At 36.3% G+C, this 16,510-nt stretch overlaps 1 protein-coding gene across 3 annotated transcripts in view; it reads right to left on the bottom strand.

Annotated features, from left to right (window-relative positions):
• Positions 1–4,089: 4,089 nt before the first annotated feature.
• POLK (DNA polymerase kappa) overlaps positions 4,090–16,510 on the bottom strand; it is a 35,275-nt gene continuing 22,854 nt past the window's right edge. For all 3 annotated transcript variants that reach the window (XM_082783765.1, XM_082783766.1, XM_082783764.1), the window contains 9 exons: positions 16,061–16,276; positions 14,132–14,256; positions 13,793–13,959; positions 12,452–12,484; positions 10,447–10,543; positions 9,176–9,347; positions 7,377–8,333; positions 6,232–6,283; positions 4,090–6,107 (listed from right to left, as the gene is read on the bottom strand). In XM_082783765.1, the coding sequence (XP_082639891.1) occupies positions 6,023–6,107; positions 6,232–6,283; positions 7,377–8,333; positions 9,176–9,347; positions 10,447–10,543; positions 12,452–12,484; positions 13,793–13,959; positions 14,132–14,256; positions 16,061–16,276 (1,904 nt within the window). In that variant the 3' untranslated portion in view covers positions 4,090–6,022. The remainder of the gene's footprint in view (positions 6,108–6,231; positions 6,284–7,376; positions 8,334–9,175; positions 9,348–10,446; positions 10,544–12,451; positions 12,485–13,792; positions 13,960–14,131; positions 14,257–16,060; positions 16,277–16,510) is intronic.

The raw sequence follows: 16,510 nt of genomic DNA on the forward strand, positions 1-16,510 counted from the left end.
ATCGCAGACACCCCCGCAAGCATGGCATGCTCTGGGGATGCAAGAGACCGGGGCGCTTCTGGCAGGAATCTGAGCAGAAATGTGCACATTGTAGCAGAAACAGTTGTAATTAATCCAGTCACAAGAGTTTCAGTTAATTTTCACGCAGAAAACACTGTTGCTCATCTTTGTCTAGGTCTAGCAAAATCAATCAGTAAAATCATCAAATCAATCAGTAAAATCACCAAAGGCTCAGTTTTAGTGAACTGACATAATCTATCTAATCAGAAAATTCTGTTTATCTTGAATTCCAGATCGATATTTACCTTGGTTTGCTTAAACAGATTATTTCATTTCATGTAGGTAATCATTACCTGAAATAGGGCATAAAAATTGCTGACTTTTAATGTGAGTGACTAAGTTAAATTTTACTTTAAAATTAGTGTCTGTTATTGCTGACATTTAAAATAAAATATCAGAAAAGTAGCCCAAGGAACACAGAACTATTATTCCTCTGCCTTACACAATTGAAGACATTGAGTTCCTTCACTATAATTTTCTTTTTTTTTTTTGTAATTAAATTACAGTCTTAACCTCTGAGATTATTTGTGTCCACAGCAAATTTAACCTGAACGACTCAAAAGTTTGTCCATCAAGCAAAGTCTGGTGATGTGGTTTAACTCAGCAGGCAGCTCAGCAGAGCACACAGCTGTTCCCTCACTCCTCTCACCACTGGAATGAGGGAGAGAATTGAGGGGGGAAAATAAATAAATAAATAAGTTTAATATGGAAGGGAGGGGAGGGAAATAAAATTTTAAAAGGGAAAGAATACCCAAAAGCAGCGATGCACCACTCAATTTCTCACCACCAGCTGACTGATCGCAGCCAGTCCCCGAGCAATGGCAGCCCTGTGTCCCCTCCCAGCTTCGGGTGCACCCCCAGCCGGAGAAGCAGAAAAGACCGTGACACTGTGTGAGCATAATTCAGCTCTCTTCACCTTTGAACATCTTTAATAGAGTCACATACACCTGGAACTAACTAGACAATTATTTTTTTTTGTCAGTACTTGCAGTACATAAATGTTATTCAGCCAAAAATTAAAATAAACAAACAAACAAACAAATAAATAAATAAATAAAATAAAGTGTGAAAACAAACCCAGATTAGAAAGAACAAACAACTGTTTTAGCTATAGCTGAATCATAGAGATTTCACTTTTACTTGCTTCCTGTGAGTCAAACATTCCAGTGTAACTTCTTAAGAGGAAGAGGTTTATTTCTGTGTGATGACTGGGCTGGTAATACAGATCCCCTGTTCGGAACATTAATCCTCCTTTTCAAAATGGCACAACTTTTGAATTACTCGGTTCACCTCACACAACCGGCCCAAAGTAGGAAACATGAATCCTTAAACCAGGACCATAATTTTACATATAGCCTGGTAAAAACAGCTGTCAGTTCCAGGTTCTAATTACTATCTGTTGTGGTTCCGCTCGAGTGGGCAGCCGAGCTCCACCACAGCCGCTCTCTCACTCCCCCTCCTCAAAGAGGAATGGGGAGAAAATATGTGAAAAGGGCTCAAGGGTTGAGATAAGGATGAGAAAATCACGCAATAATTATTGTAACGGGCAAAACAGACTCAGCATAAGAAGATAGGAAGATTTATTGCTCATTACTAACAAGCTAGAGAAGTGAGAAACAAAGGAAAGAAACCAAAAGCACCTTCCCCCCCCATCCACCCTCTTCCACCTCCTCCCCCTGAGCGGCGCAGGGGAACGGGGAATGGGGGTTATGGTCAGTCTACAGCACTTCTTCTCTGCCGCTCCTTCTCGGTCACTCTCGTCCCCTGTGCTGTGGGGTCCCTCCCACAGGATGCAGTCCTTGATGAACTGATCCGGCGTGGGCTTCCCACAGGCAGCAGCTCTTCCAGAACTGCTCCAGATATGGGTCCGTACCATGGGGTCCATCCCTCAGGAGAAAACTGCTCCAACCTGGCTCCCCCACGGGCAGCAGCTCCTGCCAGATCACCTGCTCCTGCGTGGGCTCCTCTCCACGGGCCACAGGTCTGGCCCGGAATCTGCTCCGGCAGGGGTCTTCCACAGGCGGCAGCCTCCGTCGGTGCAGGGCCACCTGCTCCACCGTGGTCTCCTCCACGGGCTGCAGCGTGGAACCCTGCTCCACCGTGGTACTCCATGGGCTGCAGGGGGACATCCTGCTTCACCATGGTCCTCACCACAGGCCGCAGGGGACTTCTGCTCCGGCGCCTGGAGCACCTCTCCCCCTCCCTCTACACTGACCTTGGCACCTGCAAGGCCGTTTCTCACTGCTCTCTCCCTCCCAGCTGCTGTGTGGTGCAGCGTTTTTTTTTTCCCATCTTAAATATGCTCTCACAGAGGCGCAAAACAACATCGCTTATTGGCTCGGCTCTGGAAAACAATGGGGCCCTTCCCAAACATGGGGCAGCTTCTAGATCCTTCTCACAGAAACCACCCCTATGGCCCCCTGCTACCAAAACCTTGCCACATAAACCCACTACACTATCAGATAATCTTATTTCACAGCATATCCATGTTCTCCTACCCGTCCCAGTACAGCTATATTTTATGCTCTCAGACTTCGCAAATAGCAAATTCTTTACCCACTTCCTTGACTCTTTCAAAGGGCTCCACAGCAACCTGCATAAACGGCTGGCGCAGAATCCATAATAAAGTGTGGACAAAGGGACTATTGGAACATCTCCTTCACTTTTACGTGGTGCACAAATTGTTGGCCTGAGCAACCACAGTGCCTTGCAGTTGCGCTCACTCCTCTCTTCATCTCTTATGGTTACAGCTACCTGTTGCAGCTTGCTTTTCCTTAGAAGTACTGCTTAGAACAATGAAGCAAGGAGGCCCAGTCTCAACAGGTGCCCACTTACACAAACAGAAAAAAGCAAAGGTATGGCAGAACCATACCTCAGAACACCAGCTGGACAACAAACTCGGGCATCTGCAGGCTGCTCCCCTAGAGTGATACAATCTCTTGCTTGGATATACATACTGCAATGTGAGACAGAGACAAGGATAAACTCTGTAATAACGCCAAAATGGATCAAGTTAATGGCAGAGCAATCCAAGCCCAAACTCTGCGCTGCTGATGTTCCCACCTGTAGAATTACTGCCACTTCAAAGTGGAACTTCAGCAACTTTAAGAACAAAATGTCATACCCAAAAGTATTTATGTATTCCTATCAGGTACATTTCCAGCAATAAAGATTTTGAGATACCCAGGCCAGACAACTAATAAACAAAATGGGTCATTGTGACATCTGGCAGTAAGACACTCTGTATACAAGTATTTCACAACCTGTGAGTGAATAAAGATACTACGACAGCAGGAAACATTATATAGGAGAATGCTACTCTACAGTCTAAATTTTTAGGTACTGAGATTTACAAGATAAACTCAAGCAAGTTGTTCTTAGAGTCATCTCCGTGTCTGTCCCACTTATAGAAAAACTTACTCCTTCCCTGCAAATAAATGCTTTGGTCAAAGCATATGCTGCCCGCATTCTTTTCCTCAGAAGTGGTGGACAGAAGAACATTAAGATCAGAGAAGTTTACACTACAGACAAATTCTCATCTGCAGCCATCCTAGAGCATCCATGTGTTTCAGGACTGTGAATGCAGCAAGTATGGAATGGTTCTCAAAGGAAATACTTCACAAATTGTTAGACACAGGCAAGCTATAAAGACTTTCCAGATGCTAATGAAAGCAGATTTTAAGTTAAAGTTAAGTTAAGTTATTACCAATAGAGAAAAACAGTGACAGAAAAATCCAGAACAAACATATTGCTTACACAGTTTTCTCCACAAGAACTCGGAAGAAAAAAAACACATCACAGAAGTTTCTAATCCTGAACTGAAGGACTTCTTCAGATAAAAACAGTAATAAACGTGGTATAAGAAATCACAAAGAATATAAATACAGTTCTGAGTTACAAAGATGCTTTAGTAGAAGAATCTCACCAGCCACTTTCTGTATACATACAGAATGTATACCTTTCCAAATACCTTTCCAAAAAGTGTATTTTATACACATCTCAAAAGACGAGACATTCCTGGCTTTAGAATTATAATGTGAGCTTTATTTCCATATTAACTTTAACACACTCCATGATTTTAACTTTATGATATTCAAAGATAAATCTATGACACCTTTTTTAGAAAAAATGATAAAACCACTTCCCAGGCTAAGCCAGTCCAGCTTCATTTGTTCAAGCACATAAAGGCGTTTCCTTCTTTTGCTGAGTAACGCACATGTAAAATTAAAAATTTTAAACATATGCACACAATGACAAGATAACATTCAGACTCTACACTTTATTGAATTAGAGAGATTTAAATCAATAGAAGGACAGGTGCTCACTATCTAAACTGCAGTGGTAGCTTAAGTCATTGCTCCCTCTGTTGCATTTATGTCTTCCCTACCAGAATTTTCCAGCTCCCACCTCTGTCAGCAGAACAGCTAAATGCTGATTGCTCATTGACCTTGTTTAGACAAAGTTGACTGTCTCAGCCTACAGAGTAGTCTGAACTAGATCAACTAATTTGGCCCAAAGCAGATTAGAGAGCACTGAATTCAAACAACAGAGCTGCAGGTACAGTGGCATCTGGCAAACAGAGATGAGCAGGTGGAGATAGTGAAATCATTCCAACAAGTTTGAAAGTGAAAAAGTACATTCTGAACTTAGCCTGAGCATACCAGGGAAGACATTTGTTTGCTTTAAAAAACATACAAACACCAAGGTAATACCCATAAAGTTAAGCAACAGGATAGATACTTCAATTGTAGCAATTTTAAAGATTATCCCATTAAAAAAAATTATATTTCATCAAAGGTTTATCATTGCATAAATTCTAAGAAAGCTATCATCATAAATTATTATAACAAAATGTCTACATTTAAGCATATTGGTGTAAACAGAATATCTATACAGAGTACTTTAAGTATTTGCACTTTACAGTTTCCTCCTTACATATGTAATATTCATAAAATATCATGTATTCAAAAATAAAAAATAATTATAAATATAGTTAAACAATAAGTTTTCTTCATTTCAGCAGCTTGTATATTTATAAATTACTCATATTATTATTATTATTACATATTTATTTATAGTAAATTTAGTCCCACTGACAGGTACCAATTTAACGACTGAAAAGAAAATTGAAGTTCTCAGTCTCCTTGGAAAGGACAAGGATCAAACAGCCTTTGTTTGACTTTCTTTGAAGACATCCTTTTTCCATCATCTGGTTTATTAATATTTTTAGTATCAGCGAAGTCATCCGGCATCTCACCACAGTAAGCTCTTTACGGTTGGTCCATCACCTCTTACTGAAGTCATTTTCAGTGACAACAATGAAAGCTTGACCATGCCCTGAAATATTGATCTTTTTTTTTTTGAAGCTGCAAGACTAATCAGTTTTTGTGTCCACTGACAAATCAGACATTCATAAGATCTGAAATCAAGCAACTCAGCTCTTTTGTGTTATCACACAGCTAGTAACACAAATTAATTTTGCCATGTCCAACTCTCTGCCTTGCAGAGAGGATGGCAGGTCAGATCTAGGAAAAGGGCCATCAGCAAGCACCATGTGGCGCCCTAGCTAATGACTCCTACTTTCCTGGGAGCTTGCCCTGCAGACTTTCTCCATGGCAGCTCTAATAAACCTGTTCCATTGCAAAGGCAATTCATGAGACTGCTGCTGACTCTAACAAAGTTTTACATATTCAGTATAAACAAAGTGCTAGCAAATTTCAATTCTCAGAAACTGAAAAAAAAAAAAAAAAGGTATTTTTTTCAAAATAATTAAATGACCTCAGTTGTATCTCTTCTTCAGCTTCAAACATAATATTCTTTTTGCACAGGCATCACAGGTATGCAATGGCTCCTGTGTGAATCCAGCTAGATTCTACATGAATCCAGCCTACCACCAATGCTAAATTAATTTTCAGTCTTAAAATGCTATGAAATACTTCATATGGAGGATGATGTCACACAGTCATTTAAAAAACATTTCAATTGTATGCTTGGAATTGCTTGACTTGGCTTTTTTCGATACTGACTGTGAAGTTGTTAATCCAGACCTATAGAGGGAAAAAAAAAAAGAAAAGGAAAAATATCCATTTATACAACTTTAACATGGATTTTTTTTTAAACTTGATTATTTTAAAATATGAGTTGAATACTCAGTTTCCAGAATACCCTTACCTTTTTGTTCCTTGCAATGGATTTGTGCACTGCGGTCCTCTGCTTAAAGCTCCTGAAGAGTAATTGGGAACAACCAAAATAAATTACTTTAGTAAAGAAAGAATGATGCAGAAGTTACATACATAGCAGAACATTTAAAAGAACAGTTTTGGATGAGGTTTTTTCTTCCCATTTTTTTTTTCTGATACTACCCAAACTGAATTTGTCTTAAGGCGCAGATGACATTTTATTATCTGCAGTTTAAGTACTGTAATTTCTCTTAATTTTCTTTTCTTTTTTAAGAGGGAAAAACAAAACAAAACAAAACACTTTAATTTATTGAATTCTAAGTGATTAACTTGAACCTTGTAGTTTTCAGAAATATTTTAGCATAATGGAGTTGATTTTCAAGGTGGTTATTGCAAACTATTTTTTTCTTTATCCTGTAGGGGAAAAAATCTTTGCCAATAGGAGACTTTATTTAAAATAGTCTGTTTGCACATGTAAAACAATACTACTTCTGAAATTTGCTTTGTAAAATATTTGTACTGTAATTCTTAACTGTGTTCTAGCATTTCCTGATATAAAGCTCCCAAGTTAAATTAGGAACAAGGTACTTCAAACAGATAGTTAAATAACTCCATGTGTCCTACAATCTGGCCAAAGGTTAACCCCTCATCAAAAAAAAAAAAAAAGGATGAAAAGCTTGGTTTCAATTTCTTGCCTTTATGGTTTAGTACACAACTTGTTTTTGCTAGTACATAAATGGAACTATTTTGTCAACTAAATCTCTTAAATGATCCAGGTTAAAAATATTTTCACTGACTTTCACCTAAATATCAGTGGGCTTACAAACACCATTCTGATTATGATGGGGGAGGAGAACAGACACAGCATTCACAGAGATGATCAGTAATTCCTGTGCTACCATTGCTGCAAATGAGGATGCGCTGTGTAACTACCTCTCTTATAAAGCTAGTTTATCAGAAAAACTGATTTAATATTTTTTAAACAGAAGCGTTTTCTCTTACACAGACCTTACTCCAATTAGCTTGTTGTAAAAACATCCAAGTCCTGAAAAGCTCAAAGTGTACCACTACCAAATTATTGCCATTACGCAGGAAGATAATTTGAATAACCAAATCCATCTTAATGTGCATACTCACCAGCTCTGTTTAAATTTTCCGTATCATGAGTCTTAGCAGGACAATTATTTTTTTCTGTCAGCTCCTGGATAATGCCTTTATTTAAGCAGACATCTACATGTCTGTTAAATGACATAAGACTGGTGGTTTTCTGTTCTGAATTACAAACTGGACAAACAAGAACATTGTCTTCTTTGGCTTCAAAGTAACAGGATGAACTAGTCTCTTCTGTATGTTCTGTCTCTCCAAAATGTTCTGCATCCTCTTGTGAAGTTCTTTTGGGAAAGAGACACTGTTTTATACATGCGTTTCTAGCAATAGCACTGAGATCACCAGGCTGTCTTTCTCTGTGAGATTTATCAGATATTATCTGAGTGAATCTCTCTGTGCAATTGCTAGCAGAGTTGTCAGGTGCACTTGCTGATTGGCCTGTTCCTCCTAATTGATTCATTTTATTTTTTTTACAAGCTTCAACATTTTCATTTTTACAATGTGGAAAAAAGTTAAGTGTATCTTCTCCTGAATTGTCAATCTTTGATATTTTCACAGTACCTTTAACATGACTCCCAGCAAGGCACTCATCAATATGCCTATTAAGCTCTTCCAAATTAGTACTGCTTTGCTCCTCAAAACAAACAGGGCAGGTGAAGATCTCACACACATCGGAATTTTGTAAGTCGGTGATCTTGTTTGTTTCTTCCACAAAATTTGCTGTTGATTTTATATCATGAAAGAGCTGCTTACCTACGTTTTCGTTTGGAACAACATTATCACATTTGAATTGCCTTGCAGCTCGCTTTTTATCAAAAAAACTCCCTCTAGAAGATGCTTCTGAATTTTTTGTGAAATTTTCATGGTTGGATTTCCCTGGCTGAAGCCTAAGAAAAACATTTCCTTTCCCTGATTTTAAGAAGCTTGTAATGCTTTTTTGTTGGTATTTCTTCTCTTCTTCACTTAGAAATCCTGATACTCGTACACCTAATGATGAAAAACAAAGTTATACATTATAATACCAATTTTATGAAAAATTGATAATAAACATTTTTGAGATGTATGCAACCACTCAATAAAAATGCATTTTTCCTCTAAACAGAAGCTATAGTACTTGCAAATGCTAACAATGGATCACATGGTCCACACAATTTTATCAGACCTGTAGACCTACCCAACATTATTATTAATTTCAATACCCACAAAGTGTTAACTAATTGCACCATAAAGTGAGGCTATAAACTTAACAGTTATGTAGAATTCAGTCTGAAAGACAGTTTTGCATCAGGTTTCCACATCAATTTTTTTTTTTCTTCAGCACATTCTGATACTACAACTATGGTTTATATAACACTAAATGGTTCAAACAAGAGAATATATAAGCACCTGAAATGTACAGGTCTTAGATTCAAAACACAGAGTTTACTTCTGGCAGAATTTTTCAAATTTCTTTCAGAACATGGTACCTTTAAATTTAAGCACTTTTATTTAAAACATTCGTTTCTGAAGGAGGTTACATATAGGAACTAATTGCTGCTGTAGTGCAAAGCAGATTTTTTTAAGGCAGCAGAATTAACAACTGCAATGAGGTAAGGTTCTCTCTCATGTCAGCATGTATGTTGTTCCAAGGCTATCAGGGGGTAAGAAAGGTAGAACCTCAATTAGCAAAACATTCTAATCACTGTTCAGCACTCCAAAGCTGTTTCACTTTGCAAAAAACACTAGGGTAATGGAGAAAGGGTAAAACCACTTACAACAGTTTTACTTTAGAGTATAGTCTATTACTTTGATTCATAATAAGATCTAGTTCTTAAAAGGAAGAGTTTTACCCATAAGTCTTATCCTTAAAGGTTGAGGAGCAACGCTATCAATTTCTGTTCCTAACAACTCCTTAGCAACAGCATATATTTCCTCCTCGGTAGAAACAGAGGACAGCACTGTTGAAGCTCTTGTTTTTACTTCAAAGTTCACATTCTTTAGCTTCAAGGTAACAGTTTTACCCTATGAAGAAAAAAAAAAAAAAGTTACACATATAGTATATGGCACAGAAACAATTATTATGTAGCATCTATGTAAGCATCTTAAAGCCATAGTCAAGACTTTGTGCTTATCTGTGTACAGCAAGGGGTACTGCCAAAAATTTGACTATAAGATTTTGCACTTGCTGTTAAACTGCTGCCAAAGTCAGATTCTCTAAACTGGGTCATTTGGCAACGGTCCCTGGCAGACCATCTGCCAACAGCTCTTGTTCAATAGATTTCATGCTCTGGCTACAGTCACAACTTCTATTCTGTCAACCAAAAATTACTTCCTCACTTGGAAACTTTCAGTGCCAGATATCTTAATTTTTCTGGGAAAATTACTAAGGATGTATAAGTGATATCCAATTAAGGATCCACTGAAAACTTCCTCCCCCATTGTGCTAGCAAACCAACACACAACATCTATGTATAGCATAGATATTCCCCTGGCAACACCTTCAGAAATGTTTGTGTTACTTAGCATGTCCATCCAAATGCAAATAAACAGCACTCCTTTTGCTCTGGTGCCTTTGCAAGCTTATCACTTTGTTGTTCTTTTTTTGATTTCCCTCTTAACCTGACATTTTTTGAGAATATTTTATGTCAGAAGAGGACTAATAAGAATTCTTTCAGGTCTCAACAAATGTTATTCCTTGGTTTACCATGAAAACCTCTATGGCAAATATGAACTGTTCTTTCCAGAAAAAAAACAAACAGAAACTTGGGAGAAGGAATACAAGGGCTGTTCGTACCATTCATACCACTTAATGGTATGAATAAATCACTTCCAAGTTTGGGACGTGAGCTCTTTAAACTAGACTACTATTGATTGGATCCTACATGAAGACACGAGGGAAACAGTGTTTTAGATACACTAGGATTACATGATTGACCAGAGCACAGCCATCTAACAAACTCAAAATGCTGTCTAACACATTCTATCTGCAAATTAAATAAATTAATCTTCTGATGATAGATTGCATGGTATGATCCTGATGAAAGCATTCATGCTAATACTACATTTTATCAGCTTGAGTGCAAAGTGTTGTCCCTTTACCAGTAAACAGAACAATAAATACCTTAAGTCCCTCTTTCTGTAACTCTTGAGCAAGGTCTCTGCAGAGTTCTTGACACAAGCTGTATTGATCTTCTGCTGTGTTAATTTCACTGAATGTCCTAAGATAAGAGTAAAGTCTTTTTCAGAATGAATTTTAAAGCTTGTTCAGTGATTGCCATCTAAAAAGTTGTCTTGAACAGTTAAACAAATCTACATTAGAAGAGTTGGTTTGAATTTCCTTTGAGTTTCCTCAAAAGGAAAAATTAATATTAATACAAATATTGTACAAAAAGATTTATGCTCATTTATGTGCTTCAAAATATTTCCAAACCCTTCAAATAATGAAATAATACAGCAGATCAACTTTTCATGCAGTAGTTGAAAATGTGTAAGATTCAAGGTCATTAATGCTTAAATATTTGCAAGGGAGAATACTAACACCAACTGTGAATTCATGGAGGTAGCCAAGTAATTTGTATGTAATCTCCTTTGTACACTGCTGTGCAACATCATAAGAAAGAAAGGATTAAAAAGTCAACATCAGAGCCAAGTGTCAGAAATAAATATTGCAGATGCTAAGAAAAAGATGCCAGCTACAATAATTATGGATAGCTATAGAGGAGTAAAAACTAGCTTTCTGCCAAATATGTTGCTAACTGCCTTTGCTTCTCATCAGGGGAATTATGGTATTATTTTTTATTAATGCATCTGCTTTTTAGGAATAACATAAAGGGAAAAGCAACACCTTCAGTGAGCAGTGGTTTCAAGTGAAGTTGGAATCAAAACTTAAAGCTGTCAGATGCTTTTGGAAAAGTCTCACAGATACACTGTTTCATGCCAGGGTTGACATTTATTTATATTTATGAGTGTAAAGTCCCTATAGTTACACTGATTTTCACGTCTCAAAGTTATATTCAAGTTTACAAGATCACATTGCAAAGTCATCCTCCAGTATGATTCACATTCTCCTAAGAATGTTTGCATGCTGCCAAACTAGCAGGCTGAGTATTTCACTTTAGGTCCATTATCCAAAGAGCAACTGAAGTTATACCAGCAACAATGCAGTGATTAACAATGCAGCATTGCAAGGCTGCAGTATATGGGAAGTTGTAAGAGTTGTAAATTTGGAAGGGGCAGTACAGAGAGAGTGTTCTTTCAGGACCATCTCTTCACCCCATATAAACTAGTTCCATAATCCAGGCAGCCCACTGATGTCTCTAGTCTAAACCCATCTCTCTCAGGAGATGGAAGGAAGGAAAAACCAGAGAAGTACAACAGACTGCCCAGATTATCTGTTGGCCTTCAAACCAGAACAACACTACAGCTATAAATGTATCAGCTCTGGTGGAACCAAACCCTACAGTGCTTAAGCTGCCCAAAACTATTCTGTCTCAATAAGAATATGAATCTTATCTGCTTTTCTGAGATGAGTGTAGAGATAATTATTACAGCTCTCTACAGATTCTCATTGAAGAAAAACTTCTTTCCAGAAGACCACTTTTAAACACTGCCATACATTCCCTTCTTAACGGAAGTTACATTGCTAAGAAGTTAAGAGTTAGGGAATGTAACAATTTCAGTTATCCATGCAAAATTAGCGCCTTCAAATCTGCATTACACTAGACTTGCTATCTACGTGACTGCAGGCTATTAGATAATGTTAGCATTAAATGGAAGCATACAAAAAATTAAAGCCCTTATGTATTTTCACCCTACATTATGGCATAAAGACTACTTTGAAGCATTAAAAACATGAGAAGCAGATGAGGAGAAAAGAAAACACACAAACACACAAAAGAAAACACACAAACTAACAGGAGTAAATTCCTAATATTCTGAAACCAAGGGTGGGGAAGAAAAAAAAAAGCCTGAATCAGATGTAGTGAGCTTGGTGTACACACGGTGAGCTTTTTAACACATGTAAATATACAGTGAAATTATATGGCTAACAAAACCATACATTAATGGGCATTAATTAAGTTTAGTGATTAATATACTTTTTTTTTTCCAATATTAAAAAGGTGTACCTTTCAGTGCTCCTACTTTTTCTTTCTCCATCCCTTTAAAGAGAAAAACAAATTAATAAACTCACTTTACCTCAAACTTATCTTTTCAATGAACTGAGACAGCCAATCATACTTCAATAAATAATGGCAAATGTTTATAGAAAATCTGGATGCTAACTTTTTCTGCAAATCTTGTACACTGAGTTTGATTGAGTACAAAGGATATATATGTATGTATTTTTAATAAAATAACCTACTGAAGATGTAACAAAGACATAGATCAGATGTCAGTAAAAATTAATAGCTTACAAAATAAATCTGCTCTCTCTTATCAGATGGAAACACTTAACAACAAAACTAAAAATCCTATACTATCTCACCTTGGTATAACTGAAGTACAGCTATTAAAATCCCAAACATACTATGCATATTTGAATATTTGTTTATCCAAGGAATTAATTTGCATTCTGTCTAAATTACTGCTCATGCTAAAGGTGATGTGCTAATACATTTTTTTTTCTCCTCCTTCCAGTTTTAATTAGCATCCCTTAAAAATGGTTCTGTATTTAAGGATTTCCTTAAAGCGTTTTCTTTGTATGTCCTTTTATTTACATTTTTTTTCCTTCTTCAGAAATAACAAATTTGATATCCTTAGATTTTCATAAAAGCTTGTCAAAGACAATGACCATAAGACAAACCATTTGCTGAGAACTCATATGTTCATATGTCAAGGGCTTGCTTTTTCCACATTAAAAATCACTGAAATCAAGTTATTGCTAATAAAAGTCAAACAAAGAAAACAATTTTTTTAGACCACAACATTAAAAATGTGTTTTCCTTAACAGCGATAACCTTGGCTTCTGACATGCTCCTTTTGTTATTATATTACTTTTTTAAAAATACAGTGGGAGATTTCTCAGACTGTATAACACCTAATAAAAAAAAAAAAATCAATATCTGTTATATTTATAGATGAAACAGGACTGAACATCTCAGCTTTGGATAAATAACTCATTTCTCTTTAGATACTCTGATAATTTTGAGGTTATCCTAAATGATACTGACTTGATCTCTTGATATACACTTATTCACTACTTCTCTGATGGGAGTTTTGGATTTCATATTTTAGACATTCCTGTTACACTAAACAGCTAAACATTAAAAGCAAAATTTTTTATCTTAGCCATAAGTATAACAATATTGTTTGTCAGAGACCTAAGGAGAATACAATTAAACATTCATAATATTCATAATTTTTTTTTGGTCATAAAATGTGTCTTAAAATGTACAGTGTGCAACACACACAAGGGAACAGTTAGTGAGACGTAAACACAGGAAACAATAAACAAAAACAAAGCATACTTTTCCAAATGTGTGGACCCCAACCCAAGGGAGATATCCAAGAAATTACGCCAAGATGCTTCCGAAAAAAGAAGAGAAAGCAGTGCCCTCTGCTGGTAAAGTTCTGAGCAAGTCACAATTCCAAGTGCTTTTAACATCTTCTCTGTTACTTTTCCTATGCCTGGCACCTGGAAAAAAAAAATCATTAAAATTAGAAACTTCACATTTGTGTGTCCAATACCAAAAACAATTAAATCAAACAATACCGGTCAGGTTACTTAGAAAAATATATTTCTTCAGTGAAAATCTTTCATTTAGAATACAAAGGAACATAATGATAAACATCATGATTTCTCCTACCTTTCTAATGGGCAAATCTTTTATGAAGTCTAGCACAGCTTGTCTCTCCGGAGAAATTCTGCATTGCCCATTAGGTTTATTACGATCACTGCACATTTTTGCTAACATTGTATTTGGAGCTATTCCTTAAAAACAAAGAAATAAAAAACATTTTTAAAAAATAAAAGACAAAATTTAAATAATTCAGTATTTAAGAGCACTAGAATAGCCTACATATTCAGAAAAGGCAAAAGAACAGTAACTAATGATAACAAGATTTGTTAAAATCCAGCAAAAAAAATTTGTAATGTGAGAACATAGATACATATGGTAGTTTAAACATACTTGATGTATCAGATAAAGTGTGCCTACTATTTTGAGACAGTCAGGGTAACAAAACATGCACATGTCATCAGTCACAAGGGATTAAATAACAAGTGTTTTAAAAATACCTCAAGCTAAATGGTTGAACAATTTTATGATGGTGATTATAGTAAGACAAAGGAAATACCTGTAACAATAGTTATAATAAACTTCAGTGTGATGGAGATTTTTTCTTACAGCTCAGTAAAAATACTACAGCAATTTTGGCAAAATTTACCAAACTAGTCTTTTGCAGACTACCACTGCTGAAATTATTTAGAATTAAAAAATGCATAAATATTGCAAAGTTTAAGGCCTTTATGACAGCCAGTTTGGAAATTAATACAGCCCCATCTTCTCAGCATTTTAAGACAGATGACTACACAACAATGAGCTGTCTCAAGTTTTCAAACTGAGACAACATTAGGGGGTTGGACCTGATGATCTTTTGAGGTCCCTTCCAACTCCTTCAGTTCTGTGGTTCTGTGATTTCACTGATGCTGTTCAGAAGGAATAAGGAGGTGTTACTCCTTTCTGTTGAAACAACCGGCCCAACAAATGAACTATGGAATTGGTTAGCAAACAAAACAGTATTACTGTAAAACAGCCCTAGTGGTCTAAAGTTTTATTTGCTTCTTGTTATAATTGTCAAGATGGCAGAAGTAATTCTATTTTATTATCACTTATCAGTATTCTTCAATTAGCCTTCTAACCATTTTTGGTTTAGGGGCATAAAATCCCTGATGCACTTATAAAAGCTGTATCTGGTTTCTAAACAGGAACTTCTCCTCAGGAAGAGGACAAGAATTTCATAAGAACAAAAATAAGAACATTTCAGAAGAACAACATTATTTTGCCACCATTCATGAAGTAACACATAGGGCATTTAATCTGCTTCCACCTACTATCCATTCCTTTACCTCTGCTTAATTTGAAATTTCCCTTGCCTTCCACAACTGCTAAGAACGTACTCTTTTTTATTTTTATTAGGGATCTAATCCAGATTATCATCACAACAGTTGAGACTTACAGGTAGGTTGTCTGAAGACAAAAGACAGAAAACTGATATGGTTAAATATTAAAAAGCTACTGAATATTTTATTAACTTCAATACATCTAATTCTCCAAGAACTAGCTTTTTAATGAATTTCAATACTGTATTAAGCAAGGAATAGTGTGGGAAAACTGTTAGAAGTAGCAATATGCATCTAATATTCAAACTAACAACAGTTTAGCAATTGGTTACAGATTACAACCACAAGCTTATGGATACAACTTACAGGAGGCACTAAAACAAGTACCACCAGTGCTAAGATTAGCTCCCAAACCCCCTGGTCACTTCTTCTACAGTACTTCTAATTCAATAAAGTTATGACTGTTTCTATGATTAAAAAAATAGGAATGGCTTTGATAGCCATAAAATTTCTTGAAAAACCTGAAAATCAGTCTTTACAGACATTCAAAGGGGACATATTTCTATGCAACACAATACTGTGGCAATGCTTATTTCTTGTGCTTCTAATGCCCTCTGAGATGACTGTAGAAGACACTGTGGAAATAGAAAGCATTATTTATGTGTTTGAATACCTGCACTAGCAGTCAGTTGAGTTTTCTGTTCAATCCTAAAGCGAATTTCTTTCACAGCTTCCTCTGCAGTAGTTCCAAAGACAATTGAATTTTCCAGTGACTGATCTTTTTGTCCAGGGTGGTCATCCATCAGAGGAGTGTTGTCTTCAAAGAGCACAGGTGAAGAAGAGTATCCATCTTCATTCAGTTTGCCAGACACATTTATATCCTCTTTATCTAGGTTACACAGAAAAACAAACAAATTAATCCGTCCATATACAGCACATACTTTATTGATTTTCCTTCTGCTGTGATGAAAATGGGTTGATTATCAATTTTATTTTTTCAGTTTGAAAAAAACATGTATGATTATTTAGATAAAATGATCACATTGTGACTCTCCTTTCTTCAAATGAAAACACAACTGCTTTGTTCTTAATATGATTTAAATTTGGCTGAGACTGGAACAAT

The sequence above is a fragment of the Aythya marila genome, assembly GCF_965140915.1.
Source record: "Aythya marila genome assembly, chromosome: Z".
Lineage (NCBI taxonomy): Eukaryota > Metazoa > Chordata > Aves > Anseriformes > Anatidae > Aythya > Aythya marila.